At 43.3% G+C, this 22,210-nt stretch overlaps 1 protein-coding gene across 1 annotated transcript in view; it reads left to right on the top strand.

Moving 5' to 3' along the window:
• LOC149308107 (collagen alpha-1(V) chain) overlaps positions 1-22,210 on the top strand; it is a 178,135-nt gene that overhangs the window by 61,419 nt on the left and 94,506 nt on the right. Inside the window, exons 5-11 of the mRNA XM_089535095.1 lie at positions 8,207-8,338; positions 9,502-9,660; positions 10,457-10,708; positions 11,152-11,319; positions 12,570-12,626; positions 17,015-17,056; positions 17,367-17,429. Coding sequence (XP_089391221.1) covers positions 8,207-8,338; positions 9,502-9,660; positions 10,457-10,708; positions 11,152-11,319; positions 12,570-12,626; positions 17,015-17,056; positions 17,367-17,429 — 873 coding nt within the window. The remainder of the gene's footprint in view (positions 1-8,206; positions 8,339-9,501; positions 9,661-10,456; positions 10,709-11,151; positions 11,320-12,569; positions 12,627-17,014; positions 17,057-17,366; positions 17,430-22,210) is intronic.

Raw genomic sequence — 22,210 nt, forward strand, 5'->3', positions numbered from 1 at the left:
GACTTAGTCTTTCCCGTTTGGATTTGGAGCAGGGATGCGATTTGGTTGATTTTTGAGCCTTGCTTTCTCAATGGCTTTTTCGGTGGTTTTAATTCTGCAGCTTGTTTGTTTTTATTGGCTCTTTGGAAAGAATAATCATAATGAAAAGGAAAAAATGAAGGAAGAAATGAAGGAATGAGGGGGGAATACATAGGATATGCACTTGGGCTAATATATACATTAATATTGTTGTTGTGTGACTTCAAGTCATTAGATATATGGTGACCCTAAGCCAAATGTATCATTTTCTAGGACTGAAAGAGTGTGATTCACTCAAGGTGATCCAGTGGGTTTCTATGGTCAAGAAAAGAATCAAACCCTGGGCTCCAAAGTCCTAGTGCAATGCTCAAACTTCTGCACCATGCTGGTTCTCATACATTAATATAAACTGACCATTTTTCCATCACCACCACCCCCCCCAAACCCATATTTGCTAAAAGTTGGCACTTATGATGTCAGGGATGATGGGAGTTGTAGCTCTTCACCTCTGGCTCGAACTCACCACCTTGTTACGCACCGGTGCTGACCAGTTTTGGCCAGTGGTTAAAGCTTTGCTCTAGAGCAGCAGAGTTACAGAGAATAGTCTTCACACTTCTTCAGGATCCGGCTGCCTCTTGTCTTTTGACTCAAGACACCAGACAACTCAGTAGTCTTAAATAAAAGATCTACTTTATTCTACTATATACAGCTCCAAAACTATCCAACACAACTCCAATACTCCTCAACTACTATCCACTACTACCCACAAAATACATTGGGATTCATAGCCATTATTATAGCCCATGGAAAACACCACCCACTCTTGTCAGTTTCCACCCAGTGGGCGTGTACAACCATTTTCATTGGTTCTCTTGTTCCATCCCATAATTAATGATTTCATCATCTCACCTTGTCCACTTTAACAATTCTCAGGTGTGTTCAATTATCCACTTTGCATTTCTGTCCTTGGCATTTAGGACTTGCTAATTACATTACCATTTACACCTGTGTGGCTCCTAATTGCTTTTGCTGAGTCATCCTGACTCTCACATACATGTTTTATTTCTTACACTGTATATCCCATGTTGCTTTTTCCTTAACATATGAAACACACAGCCATGAATAGCTAAAGCAGTGAAATCTCCTGGCCATTGAACAATAGATGGAAATATTTCTCTTTTCACCCATAGAGTACAGTGGGATGTTGGTATCTACTGGGGTTTGGTTATAGGACCTCCCCAGAACTGTGGATGCTCAAGTCCCATTAATTACAATGGAATTAAAATGGTGTCCCTTAGATAAAATGCCAAAATCAAGGTTTGCTTTTTGGAAGTGTGTGTGTGTGTCTATTCAAACTGTGGATGATTAAATCCATGGATAAGGAATCCACGGATTGGAGGATAGGCTGCAAAAGTCTTATCAATAGTAAGAGCACTGAAGATCCAAACATGTTGACAATTAGTTAAATTCTACATCTCAAGAATATCCTAGCAGGTCTATAAATAAGTATTTCTCAGTGTCCCATTAAGCAGAGGTTCTTTCTTTCTTTCTTTCTTTCTTTCTTTCTTTCTTTCTTTCTTTCTTCTAGTAATACTAACAGTCACTTTTCCATATGCAGCTACCTCTTGGTAAAGCTGCCAGCCGGGGGAGGTAATATTGCCTGGAATGTGCTGAAATTTGAATGAAAAGTCACAGTGCTTAAATATAAAGCCTCTGCGGTTTTGGATTTTGTGCCCGTCCCCATGTGTTTCCAATCTGGGCATTTGCACTCCAGCCCAGAATGTACAGGGAGAGAAGAAAGCATTCAGACTGTAGATATAATGACAGACAGAGCCTCCAATCCCAAGAGCATGAAAATGCAATGTGATTATAGAGTAGCTCTGGAATACCTATAGATTCCTAGAGAGGTATTCCTAGGGTAAAAAAAGGCATTTTTTAAAAAACAAAATTGCATTTTTTTTCCACTTTCACAGTCTTGGTTTATTTTGCATATGTTGGTGTGTCTTTAGTTTAGCTAAAATAATAGAGTTCAGGCAGTACATCCTGGGAGTCATACCAGAGTCCCTAAAACTGTCAACAATGTGCTAAAGCAACCGTCTTGTTTATTGCTCGCAAACTGGCATGGAAGCCCAGTATGTTAAGATTTGGCTGGCAATATTAAGTGACGGCACTCATTTGTCAGAGCTTTGCCAGTCCTGTTTTGTTGAAGCTGAAGCCCTGCCATGTTGGATGTGATTTGGCGAATGACGCGCCTGTATGCTTTGCCAATCCTGCTTTCCATTGGCTGAGTCACCTCTGAGAGATGGGAGATAGAATTGTCCTATGGCTCTAAGGGGAGACTAATATACATGCACAGAATCACAGAGCTGGAAAGAGCCCCATGAATGTTGAGTCCTAGCATTTGCTCAGTGCAGGATCTCCAGCTAGAACAGTGGTTCCCAACCTTCAGTCATCTAGATGTTTTGGACTTCAGTTCCCAGAATTCTTGACTATTGGCCAAGCTGCCTGGAGCTTCTGATAGTTGATGTCCAAAACATCTGGAGACCCAAAGGTTGGGTACCACTTAGCTAAAGCATCCCTAGGATGCACTAGCTGTCCAGCTTCTTTTGGAAGGTGACCAGAAAGGGAGACCTCCTCTCTAGGCCAGGGGTCGGCAACCTCCGGCCCGCGGGCTGGATCTGGCCCCCAGAGGCCTTCGTTGCGGCCCCCGGGGGCGGTTGCCGCCGCCGCCGCGCAAAAAAATAACGGCGCTCATAGCGGCAAAAAGTCGCTCTGGGCACCACCATTTTTTCGCCCAAAATGGCGGCGCCCAGAGGCGAAGTCTCGCACGACCTCAAACAAGGTCGCGCGAGACTTCGCCCTCCAGGAGGCCCAATGCCATCGCTGGCGCCCTCAAAGAGGGCTCCGACGGCCGCATCAGGTCTCTGGAAGGCCCGCTGAAGCCGTCGTAGCCCTGTTCGAAGGCCCCGGCGATGGCATTGGGCCTCCTGGAGGCCCGATGCCATCTTCGAAGGGCCCGGCAAGGGCATCAGGCCTCCTGGAGGCCCGATGCCGTCGCTGGCGCCCTCCAACAAGGCTCCAGCAGCAGCATCGGGCCTCCAGGAGGCCCGGTGCCGTCACTGGGGTCCTCCAAGAGGCTTTTTTGCCGGCCTCTGACAGGGCCTGGGGCCCCGTCAGGGGCCTGCAAAGATGGGGAGGCCTGGCCCCCGGAGGGTGAAACTCCACCCCTGGCACATGGCCCCGCCCCGTAGGGTGGAAGCTCAACCCCCGCCATGTGGCCCCGCCCCCGGAGGGTGGAAGCTCCACCCCCAGCATGTGGCCCCGCCCTGGAGGGTGGAAGCTCCACCCCCGGCATGCGGCCCCGTCCCCGGAGGGTGGAAGCTCCACCCCCGGCTTCGGCCCCCCAGTCGCCTGAGGGACAGCAACCCGGCCCCCGGCCCAAAAAGGTTGCCTACCCCTGCTCTAGGCTATTGGTTTCATTGCTGAACCACTTGCTGTCAAGATGTTTCTTCTGATGTTCAACTGAAATCTACCTTCTTGTTGCTTAAAACCATTAAATATGGTCCTACCCTCTCAGACAGCAGAGAAGAAGCCTTCAAATTCCTCTCTGTGACAGTTCTTGAGAGTGCAGTCATCTCACCCTTCAGTCTTCTCTTCACAACACTGAACATGGGCAGCTCCTTCAACATTTCCTCGTCTGTTTTGTTCTCCATACTTGGTATCATCCTTGTTGCCCTTCTGTGAACCCGCTCCAACTTGTCTATGGTCTAATCTGTGTCACAGAAATAATGCAGTTCGACACTTGTAACTGTCATGAATGAATCTGATGGGACCCTGGGATTTGTAGTTTGTTGTGGCACCAGAGCTCTCTGACCCGAGACGGCTAGATATCCCACAAAACTGCATATCACAGACTTCCACAGCATTGAGCCATAGTAGTTAAAGCAATGTCAAACACCGTTATATTTTTGTCGTTGGGAAAAGGAACTAATGACAAGTGATTCATCTGCTGTGATGAGTTACCACCAATATCTAAAAGGTCCTCAAAGTGGAAACAGGCCTTTGTTCTGGTTGTTCAGGTTGGAATGAGGGTTGTAAGCTGAGATGGCCAACTCCAGTTCATATTAGCGGGTTGGTTAAATGCGACATGAAATGACTACAGCATCTGCTGAGATCCACTGGGGGCCCTCCCAGAGGTCTCAATGGATGACTTAAACCTTTTGTGTCTGGATATGGTCACAGATTGTGTTGCAAAGCCAGCATGATGTAATGGTTTGAATGTTGGACTAACACTGTGAAGATCAGGGTTTGATTTACCATTCAACCATGCAATATGTGCACTCTCAGCCCCAAAATCCTCCATGATAGGTTTGCCTTAGGATCACATTGACCCAGAAATGACGTGAAGGCAATGACAACAATAACATGCAGACATACCTAGATGCTTTTTGGAGCCTTCCATCAGACACTGTAGCCTGATTCTGCAGTACACTGGTGCCTCGGGTTACGAAATTAATTCGTTCCGCCATTCCTTTCGTAACCCGAAAATTTCGTAACCCGAAAAGGCTTTTCGTTAGCACTGGAAAGCCTATAGCTGCACTTTGCATTTGAATTTCACGCCGAAATGAATTTCGTAACCCGAAAAATATTTCGTAACCCGGAACAGTTTTTTCCAATCCAACTTTTTCGTATCCCGGAAATTTCGTAACGCGATCATTTCGTATCCCGAGGCACCACTGTAGTTCTATGGTACAGAGGAGGGCTTTGATCATTGTGGAAGGAGGAAGTATTCTCCTTCCACAATATAACTTCCAATTAATAATAAAGAAGACAGATGTAAGGTGGAGTTGCACCTACATATGCCACTAACAATCCTGGCCTGGTGCACAAGAGTTAGTTTTCCTCCCAACAAGTAGCAACTTCAGTATGCCCCAAAATAGAAGCACATTTCTGGGTCAGAGTGGAGGACATAGACTTGATGCCTTTCTACAAAGGACATGAACTGAGAAGGAGAAAAGGATAAACTGGAAGAGCTTTCTTCCTGAAAAGGTTGGATTAACACTTCAAGGAGGTCAAACAGCCAGCATCCAGGAAGCGACTGGACTAAGCCTTTCCTCCTCTGCGCAGCTTCATAAAAGCAGAAGATCACATCCAGAAAGCTCGGCGGTTAAGGATGGAGCAATAGGTTAAGCCCAAGGCTTTCTAGTAGGGTTACAGCTTGGACAAGACTATCTTTAGAAAGGAAAACCTGGCTGACAACTTTTGCAGATTTCTTCTCACCCTCTTGTCTCTTTTTCGCACACGTATACCTGTAAGTTTGAGAAAGAAGTAAAATCTAGGTCAAGATGAGGAAGATAAAAATAGGCATTGTTTGGCCAGAATCCTATTGGGACACGATGTTAGCACAAAAACCATTGCACAAGGGATTGTGCTTTTGCAGAGTTTATATAAACCACCAAGTAACTCAGAAGCAACTTGATCATTGGCACCCAAGGATGTGGCACCCAAAGCAGAGATCAGGAAAAAGGTTAATGCATTTAGTTAATAGTTAATAGGCTTTTTTAAAAGCCTCTAACTCGACTGCATATATGCTGAATGGGCAAAAAAATGCAACTGTTAAATTTTTATTAAACTGCCCTTTATATTTAAGTTAAATGCCTGCCATAGAACTGTCACTAAAAGGAAGCTGAGAAATACTATCCATGATTTTATTTTCCGCTGCTCAGGTTTTTACTCATTTTGAACCTGGGAGAAAAGAAAACAGTGCATGCATTTTTTGAAAACCCTATTTCTCATCCACTCCATTTCTTCTCTGGCTTTCTTGTTCTCTTTCCATTATTATCTCATCATCTTATTCCCCAGCTTTCTATAGTTTAATGGTTCCCATTTGGATTCCAGTAAATATAAGTGCATCAAAATTCAATTTTTTGGGATAGATGAGGAGTCTCTGATGAAGAAAACAGGAGGACTATCTGGATGCAAAGAAGGCCAAACCCTTCTAAGCTGAGTTTGCTAAATTCTTGTTTCAAAATCTTTTAACCTTGGAATTAACTAAGCTACCATTCTCTAATCATGGACTAAAATAAGTGACTTGGGTCTTGTAACCTGAACATTGGAATTCCCTAAACCTAAGGGACTAACAACAAAAAAGTAGTTTTGCAAAAATCCAAGAGAACTAGGCTTTGGATAAAGTACCAGGTGACAACGTGAAAATGGTTGATGAGAAGCATAGCTTCTCATTTAATTAACTGAGAACTTAATTCTGGAATTAAATTAATACAGAGCTTTCAACTTAAATACGTTAGAACATTTCCAACTTAATTATTTTTAAGTAGCAGTTTTTAACTGTATTAAACTATGTGCAATCTTAGCCTTTGCACTACCCAGTGTCTCTTAGGTTTGGTAAGCAATAGGTCTGATTTCAGAGGTGCCTTTTGTCTCATGTAACTGCAAGTGCTTAGTGGATTTCACCAGACGTAGCCAGGTGGGACTTTTTTTGGAACAGGATGTCACCAAGAAGTCACTTCTTGTTGTTTTAAAAAGATTTCCCTTGGCCCCATAATGGACTTGGGGGCAAAAATGGTGAAAATGTCCCTACATTTCCTAGTGTTTCCCAAATTCCTCTGTGTGTTTCGGACTTCACCTCCCAGAAGTCTTATCTAACTTGGCCAACAGGAATTCTGAAAGCTGAAGTCCAAAAAGCATCTGAAGGACCAAAATTTGGGAAACACTGCTCTGGAAAGTGTTTAGGGCCATTTTGTGGGGCTGTCCTTTACTCTGTACTGTCATATAGGATTCTTTCTCTTTTCTTCGTCTCCTATTTTCTTTTCTATGTAATTACATTTTTAAAAATGCCATGCATGCTATGCCTCTCTCTCTCTCTTTCTTTCACACACACTCACAGAGCATCTTTGAGTCAGGATTACATTTCGGAGGAGCAGAGAAACTACTATAGAGATCCAAACCTCCTCTAAGCCATGGAGCAAGGCAGGAGAGATTGCTTAGTTGTTATTCTGTCCCACCATACTGCAACCGGTTGCCAGCGTTTTACACCATCTCCCGGCAGGGCCCATTTGAGGCAGCAATGCCCTTCGTCTTCCTCCAGATGTTCCCTCTCATTTATTGAGATATATTTGGCCATTGGCAAGAGGAAAGGGAGAAAGTCAGTTCATACACCTTCATGTCCAGCCAGGGCTAAAGTGGATTCTTGGTGGCTATCCAAAGAATCGCAAAGGGTTTGCTGAGGCCTCCTCTCAGCTGGATTGAATCTGGCCTGTTTGAAAGAAAGAAGCAGAAAGGGAGAGGCTGAAACATCCTTCAGGGATGCAGAATTCTGCACTTTAAAATGCATCTTTTTGAGAAAGGAGGGGCACTTATTGAAGTGCACTTATTGAAACAAGCAAATCCTTGCTTTGTGAAGTCAAAGGCTTTTATGGCCGGCATCCATAGTTTTTTGTGGGCTGTGTGGCCATGTTCTAGAATAGTTTATTCCTGATATTTTGCCAGCATCTGTGGCTGGCATCTTCTCTGAGCCCGGACTTCTCCCTCTCTGAAGATATTATTATTATTATTATTATTATTATTATTATTATTATTATTATTATTATTTTAAAAGAAGTTTTCCCTCAGTTACCTCAGTAAGGAGGAGAGGAGAGGGCAGAATCTCGCTTTTCTCAGTCTGCTCAGGCAAAATCACACTATTGCATCCTTTCTTGGCTTGTGCGTTCTTACTCATTGTTAACTTAAATATTGACCACACTATGATGTTGCTTGGACACATGTGTCCTGTTGTCAAGTCATGTCTGACTATAGGGAGTGGTGCTCATCTCTGTTATAAGCCAAGGGAGCCAGGGTTGTCAAAGATGATTTATGTGGTCATATGACCAGCATGATTTCTGGAACGATGTTACCTTCCCACTGAAGTGGTACCTGTTTATCTACTTGCACTTTTACATGCTTTCGAACTGCTAGGTTGGCAGAAGCTGGGACTAGTGACAAGAGATCACCCCATCGTTCAGCAGGTCTCGAACTGCCAACCTGCTGATCTTATAGTCATCAGTGTCTTAACCACTGAACCACTGTGTCCAAATATGGTTTCATTTAAATTTGGGAAAGGGTACCCATCTTCATGTGTCTTTATGTTGTGATCTATTGCTGAGCCCCATCTGTATTTTGTCATTTCATCCAGGGTGACATCCAGCAACTCCTCATGGTATCTGATCATCGAGCTGCCTATGATTACTGTGAGCACTACAGCCCTGACTGTGACACCGCCGTTCCAGATGCACCACAGTCTCAGGATCCAAATCCAGATGAATATGTAAGTAAAAAGGAGAGGTGTGAGTGTGAGAGGAGGAGGAGGAGGAGGAGGAGGAGGAGGAGATGCATAGCATCATTTGCAATTTAGGGTTGCATTTGAGGAAAGCTATAGGTAATACATCCCCTTTTCTCCCTTATCCCCCACTTTACCATGCTTATGGGCTGCAGGTGTGTAGAGGGTCTTTGCCTCCAAAAATATATCCCATTCATCCATGCCATTTCATAGCACCTTAGCCTGTGTGTGCCAAAACATAGCTTGCTTTTTATTGTTATTCATATTTTATCACTTTTCCATAGTTATAGAGATGTCCCATTAATGCCATCGCATACATATCACACACTCAAAATCACACACAAAAGCAGCAACAACAGCAACACACACACATATTTAAGCTTGCACCTTAACTTTAAATGCAAAATAAAAAGATTTAGAACAAACCTATAAACAATGATTTATACAACGTTCACTATAACTCCATATTTACAAATTACTGGATCAAGTTTCTAATCTTTCCAGATTGGGATAGTTGTATACACTTTGTTTCTCCCTTTTCTAGTTCTAAACTGAAATAATTAATAGATTCCTGATTGTAGTTCATGATTTATATATTTATGTTTTCAAGTCTTCTATAAAGTCAAGGTTTTAGTCTTGGAAGAAAGCGTTACTGATTTTTCCCCATTGATTCTCCCATAGCAGAGTCCCGTATTTCCAATCATCTTTAAATTTAACTTGCCATGTACCAGCTAAAGCTTGCAAATCATTCTTTAAAATTTAAATATTAAAGGATAAAATCCAGCCTAATTCAGCTCTTTGGCTTGAAGTTTTCCACCCGAAACTGAATGTTATAGGGAATGTGGCTGTGTGTATGTGGTTGATAAGCAAAAGGGCTACTGTTTTTGGCAGGAAATATATGTTTCTGCCATGCCTCATCCTTCCCTTGGTGCTGGTCTTTAGGCTATCAATGAGATGCCCAAATTGCCTTGTGACTGGACAAGGCTGAAAATGAGCTTTCCTCAGAATCTATGCCACAAATCAATACATTAAATGGAAGTGGCTCAAACTGCCTGTTAGGTCTCAGGAGCCACCTTTCCCTGGCTTGGAGAAATTATGGATGGAGACACTTGTCTGCCTTCATAGTCTCAGTTGCCATGCTTGTTTTGCAGTACACAGATGGGGACGGGAACCTGGAAGCAGAAGGAGAAACCTATTATTATGAATACCCCTACTACGAGGACACTGACGATACTGGGAAGGTGATTCCACCCACTACCCAACCTGTGGACAATGAAGAAGTAGCCAGGGAAAGGACGGAAACCACTGAGGTAAGGCGCCCTATGATGTTGTAATGGTCTATCACTGGAAGATGGGGAATCCAATTCCAGCCTCTTTCTTAAGAGGCTGAGAAGACAAAGGGAGAAGCAACGGCAACCCAGGCACTGTGCAAGTGGGACAGCCTCTTTTCCTCTGACCTAGGAAGTATCTTTGTTGCTGTTTGCCTTCAAGTCATTTCTGACTTATGGTGACCCTAAGGTAAACTTAAGTTACAGGGTTTTCTTGACAAGTTTCACCTAAGGTTACCCAATGGGTTTCCATGGCCAAGTGGAGAATCTAACCAGAGTCACAGTCCAATGCTCAAGCCACTATGGTGGCTCTTCAGAGCAATTTACAAAGTGTTACTTTGACAGTTCTTAGTAGTATCTTAGGAGAATTGCAATACTGGGTGGTGTGCAGAAGCTTGAAGGCACATAACAACAACAAAGTGTGTCTAGGCAGCACTTAAGTAACAATGGAGGGGTTCACTGCCAGAAGATATATTTATGGGTGCCAACTTGGTTGGCTTTAAGAGAAGATAGGACAAATCCATCAATGACTATTTTTGTACCACCTATACTATCAGTCCTCTTTATATCAGTTACTGGGGAATGGAAGATGGAGTTATCTGACAGGGCTTTATTTTTCATGTTAATAAGCCTAGTCCAACTTTTTATATCTTTTATATTAAATGGAAGTGTTTTACTCAATCCTGATTCTGGCACATTCTATCCCCCTATTGTCACGGTGTAGGATGCCATACATTTGTGTGGAAGATCCTCTAATATCTGTCCCTTTTGTAAACAGGAAAGAACTCCTCCATCCACACAGGCCCCTCCTATTGTGGAGAACACCCGAGAAGAAACCAGGGAGGAAGAAAAAGTAGAAGACCCACTGGTGGACGAATACAACTATGGGCCCATACCCGATGAATACTACACTCCACTTCCATATGAGGATCTCAACTATGAAGACATTGACAATTTGGATAAATTTACAGAAGGTGGCATTGAAGCAGAAGTCCCCACAAGTACCGTTATCACCCACAATGAAACCGAAGTAATTTCTTTTGGCATTTTTGCAAATTTGGTTAGCACACCACCAAATCCCTTTTGTCATTATTAGTTCAATCAGACTCCCATGTTTGGAGGATCAGTAACCATAGTTTCACTTACTTGGTCCAACGGGGAAGGTCTCTTTAAGCATCTAGAGGTCCTTCAGTCCAACCATGTGGTCAGCTTCTGCTAGAAATATAGTATTTGCTATTAACTGCAGTTTTTGCTTATCCCTAGTAACCACGGGAATGGATTCCCCATAGATACAGGGGCCAGACTGCACCCCAGAAACCAGAGATCAATGTCATTGTTTTCTCTGCTTCCTAGTTCATCACTTCAGCTATGGCAGAAAGTAGATGAGATCCCTCTAGCTTTAGGAACAACAGTGAGAGTATCCAACCACCATGAACAACATGTCTCATATAATATTTGATTTCATTTCCTTAGGTTACTGTAACAGGGAGTGAAGGTGGAGAAGACCCTGACAAAGACTTTACGGTAGACACACTCAAGGAGTATGATGATGGCTACTATGACGGAGGCTACTACGACAGGACAGACTCGCCAGATATTGGACTGGGGATGCCAGCCAACCAGGACACCCTTTATGAAGGGGTAAAGAAAGCTAGCAGAGAGCTTGAATTTTGGATCAGATATGAAACAGTTGTCATAGGGGAATAGTAGCTTGGCATTTGCTAGTTGGTTTCTCTTCAGATGAAGGTCCCTTGGGGAACTTTGCTAGGAAACCCTCTAGGAGCAGATGTGAAATGATGCCATGGGTACCTTCTCCAGGAAATCCTCTGGAGCAGATTTTTAGGGGAACAGAGGGGGCTGTTGTGGGGGCAGAAAGTCACACTTCCATTGGCAAAGTACATCATTGGATCTGAGCCACTGGAGGAAGGGATAAATGATGGATGGATAGGTGCATGAATGGGTGGGTGGGTGAGTGCATGGCCATCACTAGCGGATGCGGGGAATGTGGGCTCACAGAAGATGACACTATATGGAGGGGTTATGCCACTGTTCTCCAAGCATCTGTCTTTTGACAGAAATGGGCTGCACATTCACCTACATCCCTTTAAAATGCTAAAGCTCAATGGAAGAGAAGGCATGAATGGGGGTGAGGCTCATCTGACAATGAAAGGGTTTTTAATTTCCCCCCTAAATTTTCATTAAAAACATTGCATCTTACAAAATTTTCACTTTAACTATGAAACTATGTGAATGTAAATACATTTAGGCTGTAATTTAAAGGCATAATTTTAATTTTGCTAGTTGCTTATGTCAGTTAGAAGGAACATTAGTACAAAAACATTACTTAGGGGGATATGGTGTGGGAAGAGGTCCATGGGGGGTGACACCATGTTTTAGTGACACTGTTGGATGAATGGATGGATAGATGGATGCCCAGAGAGACAGAAAGATAGACTGTTTGATTTGAACACACCTAATATCTTTTTCAGTTGCAGCTGAAGTAGTGGATGTAAACATCAGGAAAAGAGATTTCACCTAAATATTAGGTAGAACATGATGGCCCCTGAGGTCTCTTCCTGCTTTATGATTCTAACAGTGGTATCCAACTTTTGGTCCAACAGGGGTTTTGGACTTCAACTCCCAGATGCTCCAGCCAGTTTGGCCAACAGTCAAGAACTTTTGGGAATTGAAGTCCAAATGCCTGGAGGACCAAAGGTTGGAAACCATTGAGTTACACGGATGGCGGAGCCTTCTTTTACAAATGAAATGTTTTCCTTACATAACTCCCTGTTCTCGGTGCACACTGTTCAGTTGCAATTAATTGAGCAAATGAAGCAGACTGGTGCTCTTTGTTGCTTGGTCCTTACTTGCATTTCCCTGGTCTCTTGCAGATTGGTGGGCCACGAGGTGAAAAGGGACAGAAGGGGGAGCCAGCAATCATTGAACCGGTAAGAATCCAGGTCATGGCATTGCTTTGGCCTAGCTGTTGCAGAGAGTCTGCAAAACTATGCCACAGCCATGCACAAAGGTCTACATTTCCCTTTGAAACCTATATCAACTCTATGCCACACATTTGACAAGAGCTAGCAGTGCTCTGGCAATAAAAGTCGAATACTTGCGCCTCTTATTTTTGGTTGTTCCATGGTGGGATGCAGAGTGGAAAAGGCAATGTTTGCCTCTCCTTCTCCATGCTCTGTGGAGCTTAGCAAGTTCTCCACTCCATCTCTTTTTATGGTCGGATAAAGGGAGGAATTTGGGAGTCTGGAATAGTAAAAGGCAACACAAATAGCCTTCAGGTACCACAAATGGCCATGTAAACTCACTGGGTGAACTTGGGCAAGTCACACTCTCTCAGCCTCAGAGGATGGCAATGGCAACCCCCCTCTGAAGATACTGGCCAAGAAAACTAAATGATAGGATTGCCATGTAAGTCATAAGTCAGAAACGGCTTGCCATAAGTCAAAAACCACTTGAAGGCACACAACAATATCAACTATTTATGGTTCTAGGGCCACATTTGACCCACTCTTGATGTGTTGCACGCCTTCCAACTTTCCTGAATTGGCAGAGACAGTTCTAATTCAACCTCTGCCATCCCACGTTTTAACTCCTTTTAAAATGTCCCACTTTCTTTCTCTTCATCCCATTTCCTCCCTTTGTCCTCAGCTTACTTCAGTTGTTGCAAACGGGGTGCAAAGTACAAAAGTAGTTTTTCACTACATTCATTGAGCAAGGGGATGAGGGGGCAGAATTGTGCCCTTCCCAGTAGGCTCAGACAAAAGCAAACTTCAGCAGCCTCTCCTTACTTATGTGCTTTTCCTAACTTTTACCATCTTGACGGTACTGTGATGCCGCTTCACCACACAGACATGTCCCAGTTTTCATCTGTGAAATATTGGAGGGTATAGTATTGGCCGTGGAGCTGTAAAGGCACCAAAATAGACTCAGCAACCTCCGCTTGGCAACCCACATTCACATTTCATGTGTAAATGTCTCTCTTGCCTTCACCAGTCGGCGAACTTTCCTGAGCCCAGACATGTCCACACCCCTTTTACAGCTGCAGAGGCTCAGCTGCTTTCTAAAAAAGCAACCTCTCCTTAAGCTCCCCCCCCCTTCTTCTTCTCACTTTTGCACACCAGTTATCCAATTAACCTATTTTTGCTTGGCAAGGCTGCCCAAGGGCACAACAACCTGGTCTGAGATGTGGGGATTCAAGGGATTTTTCTCCTTCCCGCTCTTGCTCCTGACAATTTTCCTAGGAAAGGACTTGCAAAGACCTCTGGTTCCATTGCTTCCCAAGGTGTTGTCTCCTCATCATCCATACCCAGCCCTCCCTCCTATCCACTTTGAGGCAGGAGACTGAGTCCGAAATGCAAAAATGTATGTGTGCTTTTATATAAGTGCAATAGCAGTCAGAAGGGTGGAATCAGAAATTTGTCTCCACCAGGCATGGCAAGATCGGCTCAGGCACTTGCATAAATGTTTTCTCTGCAAAAAGTTACAGAGAGAACAAAACACTGCTTAGCTTAATCATCCCCAAAGAATCTGGCAGGCCCAGCTGCAAGCAAAATGCCAGACCTCCAGTCACTTGCCAGAAGGTAAACAAGACCAAATGCTCTCTTTTCCTCTCTGTCTCCCTATTTCTCTTTCCCTAAGGGGAGGAAAAAAAACACACTGAGCCTCCTGAAAACCATTTTTATATACAGCCAGCCCTCCATATCCACAGATTTTTTTATTCACAGATGCAAGCACCCATGGGTTGAAAATATCCCAAGAAATATAATTCCTACAAGGCCATTTGATATAAGGGACGCCTTGTAGTATTTCATGGGACTTGAGCATCCACGGATTTTGGTTTCTACAGAGGGTCCTGGAACCAAACCCCAGTGGATACCAGGGGCCAACTGAGCAGCAAAGCATTCATCACATTCTGAGATTGTGGGCATATTGCTCCGGGTTCAGCTGCCTGCATGCGTGCTGTGTGCCTTCAAGTTGTTTCCAACTTATGGCAACCCTAAGGCAAACCTATCATGGGTTTTTCTTGGCAAGATTTTTTCAGAGGACTTTTGCCATTGCCTTCCATTGAGGCTGAGAGCATGTGACTTGCCCATTGTCATCCAGTGGGTTTCATGGTCAAGTGGTAACCAAACCCTGGTTACCAATGTTCATAACCCAACCTTCATAGCCCAGCTTTCAAACCACTCTTCCATGCTGCGTTCTTCCTCCCTAAACTTGAATCCCCATGGCCATTCTGTTCTGTTGCCAATGAAAGGAGAGGACTGCTAATTGTACTTTTGTGAACAACCTCTCTGTCGTGAATGCATGTCTCATGCCCTTTCACATTTCACAGATAGAAACTATGATGCATGTGGCCAAGCAGCCTCAGTGTAGTCAAGGTGGTGGAAGTGATTAATGAGGATAAACACAGTCAGTTTAGGAGACGATGCAGCAGTTTGTTTTTGTCTGAGCCTCCTGGGAAGGGCAAAATTCTGCCTCCCCATGTCCTACCCCTCCTACAGTGGATCCTTGTTATGGCTTGCCAATGAGACCCATCTTTAGATGTCTCAGTGAGGCCCATGCCATTCTTCTGGATGAGGGGATGTGAGGACCTGAGACCTTCAAGCACTGCCCACCAGGATCCCACATCCAGCCATCTTTGGTGACTTTGAGGGACCCATTGTCCCTCATCTAGTGATGTAATTCTTCATGAATTTCATTCTTAAAGTAATTTTTTAAAATGCCGTTCCCACTGAATGAAAGTCCTCAAAAACCGTGCAGAGTCCTGGACTGCTAGGAAGTTTTGCAGCTTGGAACTTATTCTAAGCAAAATGTGTATGATGATAATGATACATTTATATCTCCCTTTCCTTCCAGCAATGAGATTCAAAGTGGTGACAACATCTCTATAACAATAAAGATAAAAAGTCTACAACATTTTTGATAAAAGCAATTTGCTAAAAAAGCAATTTGTCAGATGAAAAGAAGGAAGGAGGCTAACGACACAGAGGAGATTATCTCATTAGCTTTGCTGCCTGGATAGACCCTGGATGTAACTTTCTTAAGGTGGATCTTATTGCATTTATCCATCACTGGGCAGTATGCACCCCGTTTGCACCCCAGGCTTTTCCAAGCTTGTCCCGCATCTTTTCAACAACGGGAAAATCCCATTCTTGTAAAGCTACAAGAGAAGCCTGAGTTGCATACGGGCTGCATACTGCCTAGTGATGCAATAAAATGTTGCTTAATAAAGTTACATACCAGGTCTACCTCAGCAGCAAAGCTAATGCGATAATCTCCAGAGGCATGCACCAGAATGCTGATCTCTCTGCTACGAACAGGAGCCAAAAAGGCTGACATCACCTCCATGCTCTTGACTTGCATAACTCCGCCAGTTGTCCTCTGCTTAAACCTTGACCTATGGAGGAAGCACTCTCCTTTGGGGATGGTGAAATTTGACCTCAGAAGCTGGCTCTTGTCCAGGCTCTTTCCAGATTGAATGGACTTGGCATTTGCTGTTTATTTCTCATTTAAATCAGTCAAATCTGTTTGGCTTGGCTGCATGTCAGAAGCTTGACTGAGGCCACAGGTCTATCTTGGGATGCCAACGTGGAAATGTGAGATCAGAACAATTCTTAAGAATGCTACTTCTTAAACTGAAAGACAATCAAATGAGATTCTCAGCATCTCTTTCTCAGTGATTCAATATATGTCCTTGAGTATATTCACCCTACACTTTTATAGCAGCTTGATATAATATTTATAGCAGCTTGATACAATATAGAGACTATAGGCAGGTGGTATCTATCATTTCATAGCATATTTAGAATTCTCTGCCAAGGAGCTGCTGTGATGTTATTCACAGAGATGAAGTTGGGAATTCAAAAGGCTTCCCTTAAACTACAAATCCCAGGATGTGTAGAATGGAGCTGCAGTAGATAAAACTGGGAAACGTGTGCAGCGTGCAAAATTCAAAGACATAGCCAGGTTAGGAACATCAGTATGCAAAGGGATCTTGTAGCACCTGTGTCATTCCTGGGCAACACTTCATTCAATGTATCTAGGGAAGTAGACCAAGTCTTCAAAAGCTAATGCTACAACTTATTTTGCACAGCTAGTCTCAAAGGTGTAACAAGATCCCTTTTGAATGTGCTATGTAGATACACTCCTTATGACCATGGGAACAGAAACAATGGTGTAAATACAATTCCAAGGACATCAGAATCCAATTTTTGTTAGCAGACAACTTAGGTGACAAGGTTTTGAAATGATTCCTCAAATCTCCTGCTGCCTTGTTTATTACTCACTCTCCTCCTCTTTCCTTCTTGTCTCTTTTCAGGGAATGCTCATAGAAGGCCCACCAGGCCCGGAAGGTCCAGCGGTAAGTAGTGTCCTGTGTATTTCTTCCTCCTTTCTTCCTGCTTTGCACAAAATAATGCATCCCCCCCCCCCCACACACACACACAATTGCTGGAGGAGATATGCAGAAGACAGCTGTTTCCCTGGGTTCAATTACTTCCATATGATGGCCCTGGATCTAGATGCCTTCCAAGGTCAATTTCACCATGCTAAAGTAAACAGATCATTCTCATACTTTTGCTCTCCATGATGCATGTAAGTTTACACACACACTTCCTTTTTGTCTTGCAGCTAATACATTCTTTCTTTCTTTCTTTCTCCCTCCACGGCAGGGTCTTCCAGGTCCTCCAGGAACAACTGGGCCAATGGGCCCAGTAGGCGATCCTGGAGAAAGGGTGAGTTCTCTTGCAGTTCTGTGTACTTGGAAAATAGTGATTGAGGCCTAATTAGAAGCAACATTCCTTTCTTTTTTGAAAGTCCTTTATTTGGCAAATGATCTCGGAGATGCAACCTTGCTTTGGTGCAAGGCTCCCCATCTGCCACCAGATGGTGTCCACACCGTCTACTTCAGCCATGCCCAAACTTTGGTCCTTTAGGTGTTTTGGACTCCAGCTCCCACAACCCCTTGCCAACTTGGCCAGAAGCCAGGAATCCTGGGAGCTGAAGTCCAAAACATCTGGTAGACCAAAGCTTAGGAACCACTAGTCTACTTTGGACTGAATTTAGATCTTCTGGTTGCACAGGGGAAATAGGACGCTGAGCTGTTGTCTAAACATCTAAGCATGCGTTGTCCAGGTGGAGGAACATCTTACCTACAGCTTGGAAAGGTTCCTTTCTGGGGGACCACAGCTTCCTAAATCCTTCACACTGCCTAGGGGATTCTGGGACATGGCTGTGATGTCATGGACTTGTATATAAAACTGTCGCTTGACTTATTGTGTGAGTGTGAAGTCAATAGCTGTTTGGAGGGAGCAAAGGATAGAGTGTTGATGTGAATGCTGGTTGATGGAATATTTGGTGAGGTTTGTGAGACAATTGATGAATGACAAAGTTTGAAATTGAGTTGGAGGGGAGGTCAGTGTAGGTTTGAGTTAGACAAGGGTTGGGGATGAGAGAAAGGAGTTTGAGCCATGTTTAAATATTTGAAAGAATGCCATATGGAAGAAAGAACAAGCTTGTTTTCTGCTGCTCCAGAGACTAGACCATGGAGCAATGGATTCAAACTACAGGAAAAGAGATTCTCCCTAAACACTAGGAAGAAGTTCCTGATGGGAAGAGCTGTTTGATAGAGGAGGTCTTTAAGCAGAGGCTGGATGACCATCTGTCAGGGATGCTTTGACTGAGAGTTCCTGCATGGCAGAGGGTTGGACTGGATGGCCCTTGAGGTCTCTTCCAACTCTATGATTCTATGAATATGCCGCTGTCTTAGAGAGTGGTGGCGTCTCCTTCTTTTGGAGTTTTTTAAACAGGCCGGACAGTCTTCTGTCAAGAGTGATTTCATTGGGGTTGGACTGGATAGGCTTTGTGGTGTCTTCCAGTTCAGATTCCATGAAATTTCAGGCATGCGACAATTGCATTTCATGAAGATAGTTCCTTTTTTTAAAATGGAGAAGTGTTGCAATCTCAAGGCAAAGAAAAGCCAGTTTGTGCATGAGCCGTAGAGCCTGCCATCCCTCTTAATGAACGTGGATGCCAGAAAAAAAAGACTTTTGACCCACTTGCGTTATTGCAAATAAAATACATCCGACTTGTGTCAAGGCTGTTTCAAACACAGGGAATGTGCTTGGCTATTTCAAGCTGGGGCAAATTTACTGGATTTATTTCTCGGGAGTATAATATGTTTAACACAGCAAGGGAAAATGTAGAATTCCAAGATCTAAATGCATTATGTGTTGCTTTCTGAGCCTCATCCAATAAAAAGGGAAGGCTTCGTTTGCAATCCTCCTTAAAGCCAGCAGAAGGAGCTCCAGTGTTTAATCTAATTCTCCAAAAATGTTTCGTTTTATTGTTTTAATAATCCGTGACATTCTTTCATTCTTTGTGCTCGACTTGGATTTTTTCCCCTCTTGAGCTGGCTGTCTTCCTATTTGGACACCAAAAGCAAATTTGGATCCTTGTGTTATATTTCCTAAGCTTGTGGGACATGCCCTTAGATCTTTCCATGTTCAGAAACAATGTAGTGTGAAAATTCAGAAATGTCAACTAGATTATGTCCTTTGTTGGAAGCAAGAAAAAGAGGAGATAAAGAGTACCTTTCCATATGAAAGAACCAACTAGTGGAGCAAAGCTTTCAGGACACTCAGTATTAGGGATAGAAACTTTTGTTTTCTCCTTTTGCATTTGTCTCCATTGTTTTTGCATTTCAGGACTTTTTTGAAAATTGCATTCGTGCAAAACACAGCATTTTGTGGAAAATGCACTGTTTTGTTCAAAAAGTACAGTTGCACTTTGTGCAAACAGAACAGAATTTGAAGGAAAACCCCTATTTCTTGCAAATGGAATTTTAAGGGTTTTTTATATGTCTTTGGTACTTTTGTGAGACATGTGAATGAAAACCATTTGTTGACATTGCACAAAACAATTGAGTTGTATAAAAGATGTTTTCTGCACACAGAACAAACCATTTTGTGAAATTTTCATGAAGAAGTTCTATAATAGAGAACAAAAGAAGCTCATACAGATAATATTTGTGAATGTCCGTTCGATAGACATTCAGTACTTCAATTTCAACTCAGCCGTGGAAACCCACTTGGTGACCTTGGATAAGTTATACTCTCTCAGCCTCAGAGGAAGGCAATGGCAAATCATCTCTGAACAAATCTTACCAAGAAAAGCCCAGGATCGATTCGCCTTAGGGTCACCATAAATTGGAAATAACTTGAAGGCACACAACACACATACGCACTGGTATGATTTATTAGACTGTATCAAAGAATCAGTGTGGCATATTTATTTGAATGTTGGACCATATCTCTGGAGACCACAGTTCAAATCCCTGGCCAGTGGGTGACCTTTGGCAAGTCACACTCTCTCAGCCTCAGAGGAAGGCAAAGACAAATCCCCATCTGAACAAAATTTGCCAAGAAAACCCCATGATAGTGTCACCAAAAGTCAGAAATGAAGACACACAAGAACAACAACAACAAACCAAAGTAGGTCCTGTCACATATTTTCCACCAACACCATCTTTGGGATTGGCCATTGGGTTCCATGCCAAGGGTCTAGGGAATCCATTCCGGGTTTTATTCCAGATGTTTAAGGGGCTTTGTTGCTGTGTGCCTTCAAGTCATTTCCAATTTATGATGACCCTAAGGTGAATCTATCATGTGGTTTTCCATTGCCAAGCAGGGATTTGAACCCTGATCTCCAGAGATGTAGTCTAATGCTCAAACCACTACACCATGCTGGCTGTATTTAAAAGTTACATGTCTACATTTTTGAATGGGTTGCCCTGATATCCACCTGGTCTGGTCATGAGCAGAACACTTGTGTGGTATTCAGCATGGAAAACATTAGCTGAAATAGGTAGACTGGACATGGGGGTAAAAAACCTTCTTGGTTAGAGTCTGGATTCTGAAACCACTGATCTAAAGGATGCTCAAATTCTCCACATCATGCTAGAGATGCCCTAAAAGAAAAAGCAGGACCAGTTTATTCTGTTAATTTAGGACTGACACCTAGTGGCCCAATTGGACAGGTGCAGGGAAGGTCTTATTCTTTTCATCCTTAAAGTAGAACTTGGGAAAATATGCTTTTTTTTTGTTCCCTAAGTGACCCCAAGTCCCTAAGGGTCACTTAGGAAATTAGGGTCACTTAGGAACTACAGCTCCCAGAATCCTCAACCAGCATGACCACTGATATCTGGTCCAAAAAGATTGTGGCTGGCTTCCAGTTAAGCATTTATGTCATTGTAAACAGGCTTATGAACACATAAAGGTGAATTGTGGCATTGCACAAAGCTTGTATTCTCAGGAGGGGCGTCAAGATATATCTGTGTCTCCAGGGCTATTACAAAACACAACCAACAGCAGAGACATTGTGCCACTGTGCAAAGGGAAGCCAAAAGCTATAGGACTTAATGCAAAATGGAAACTCCCATTAAACAACACAACGCTACACAGGTTCCCGAGATACACCCCACTGCAATTCACCAAAAGTGTTGCAGGTCCATTGGCCAGAGGAAGACATCCCTCCATGCCATCTTAACTGAGAGTAACAACAACAGCAGCAATGCCTTGACAAAATGCAGGCCTGTGACTAATATTGCCATATTTTTTTCTCACCTGTATGATTTTTAATACTCTCACCTGATGAAGAAGCCAATGGAGCTTCGAAATCTTACAACATGCATTCTGTGCATTTTGGTTGGGCCAATAAAAGTATCACTGTTTTGTGGATCTAGGCTGTTATCGTACTTTTCTGGATACAAGTTTGTCTCCCATCCGCCAAATAACACTCCCCGCACCCCAGCCACAATTTGCAATGGAACACGCCTGACCTTATTACTGTAACTGCCAAGTTTTATTGCAAAGCCTGTGTAAGATACCTTTGGGAAAAGACTGGAGTTTGGCGAGCCAAGTTTCATCTCCAGCTCTTGGCTTTATCTTGGCTCGGAAGCTCTTTTCCCTCAATTCAAATTGGACAAATCTGAACACGGAGGATGTATGTGAAATTTGACAAGAGAGTGCTTTCCAGAGACTGGGCTACAAATCCCCGGAGGCAGCGTAGTTCTCTGATTTAGGCTTGGAGATAAAAGAGTCCTAGTTCATGAGCAAAAGAGAAACAAGATTAGAAGGAAAGGAAAGGGTGGAGATGAGTTTGTATCCTTTCATAAGAATCCAGTAGTTGCACAATTGTTTATTGTGATTGAATATTATTATGTGTAGAATATTCGGCAATTTCCCAACCCTCATTGAAAAAAGGGCTCCCATCCTTTGTTATTCCCAGCTGAGACGTTGCAAGATTCTTTACTGTTCAGGACATTTTTCTTTGCAAAGTTTGAACATGCTGAACCACTATCACAAATTTGTCCCAATTTTTGCCTTTTGGGGGAGAAATTGCTTGTTTAACACAGGCGTCCCCAGCCTGCTACTCTTCAAGATCCCATTGGATTGCATCTCCCATCATTCCCAGGCAGCATCACCCAAGTTGTTGTACATCTGAAGGCTACTGTCTT

The sequence above is a fragment of the Sceloporus occidentalis genome, unplaced genomic scaffold, assembly GCF_023333645.1.
Source record: "Sceloporus occidentalis isolate IW3139 unplaced genomic scaffold, rSceOcc1.0.p SCAF_8, whole genome shotgun sequence".
NCBI lineage: Eukaryota > Metazoa > Chordata > Lepidosauria > Squamata > Phrynosomatidae > Sceloporus > Sceloporus occidentalis.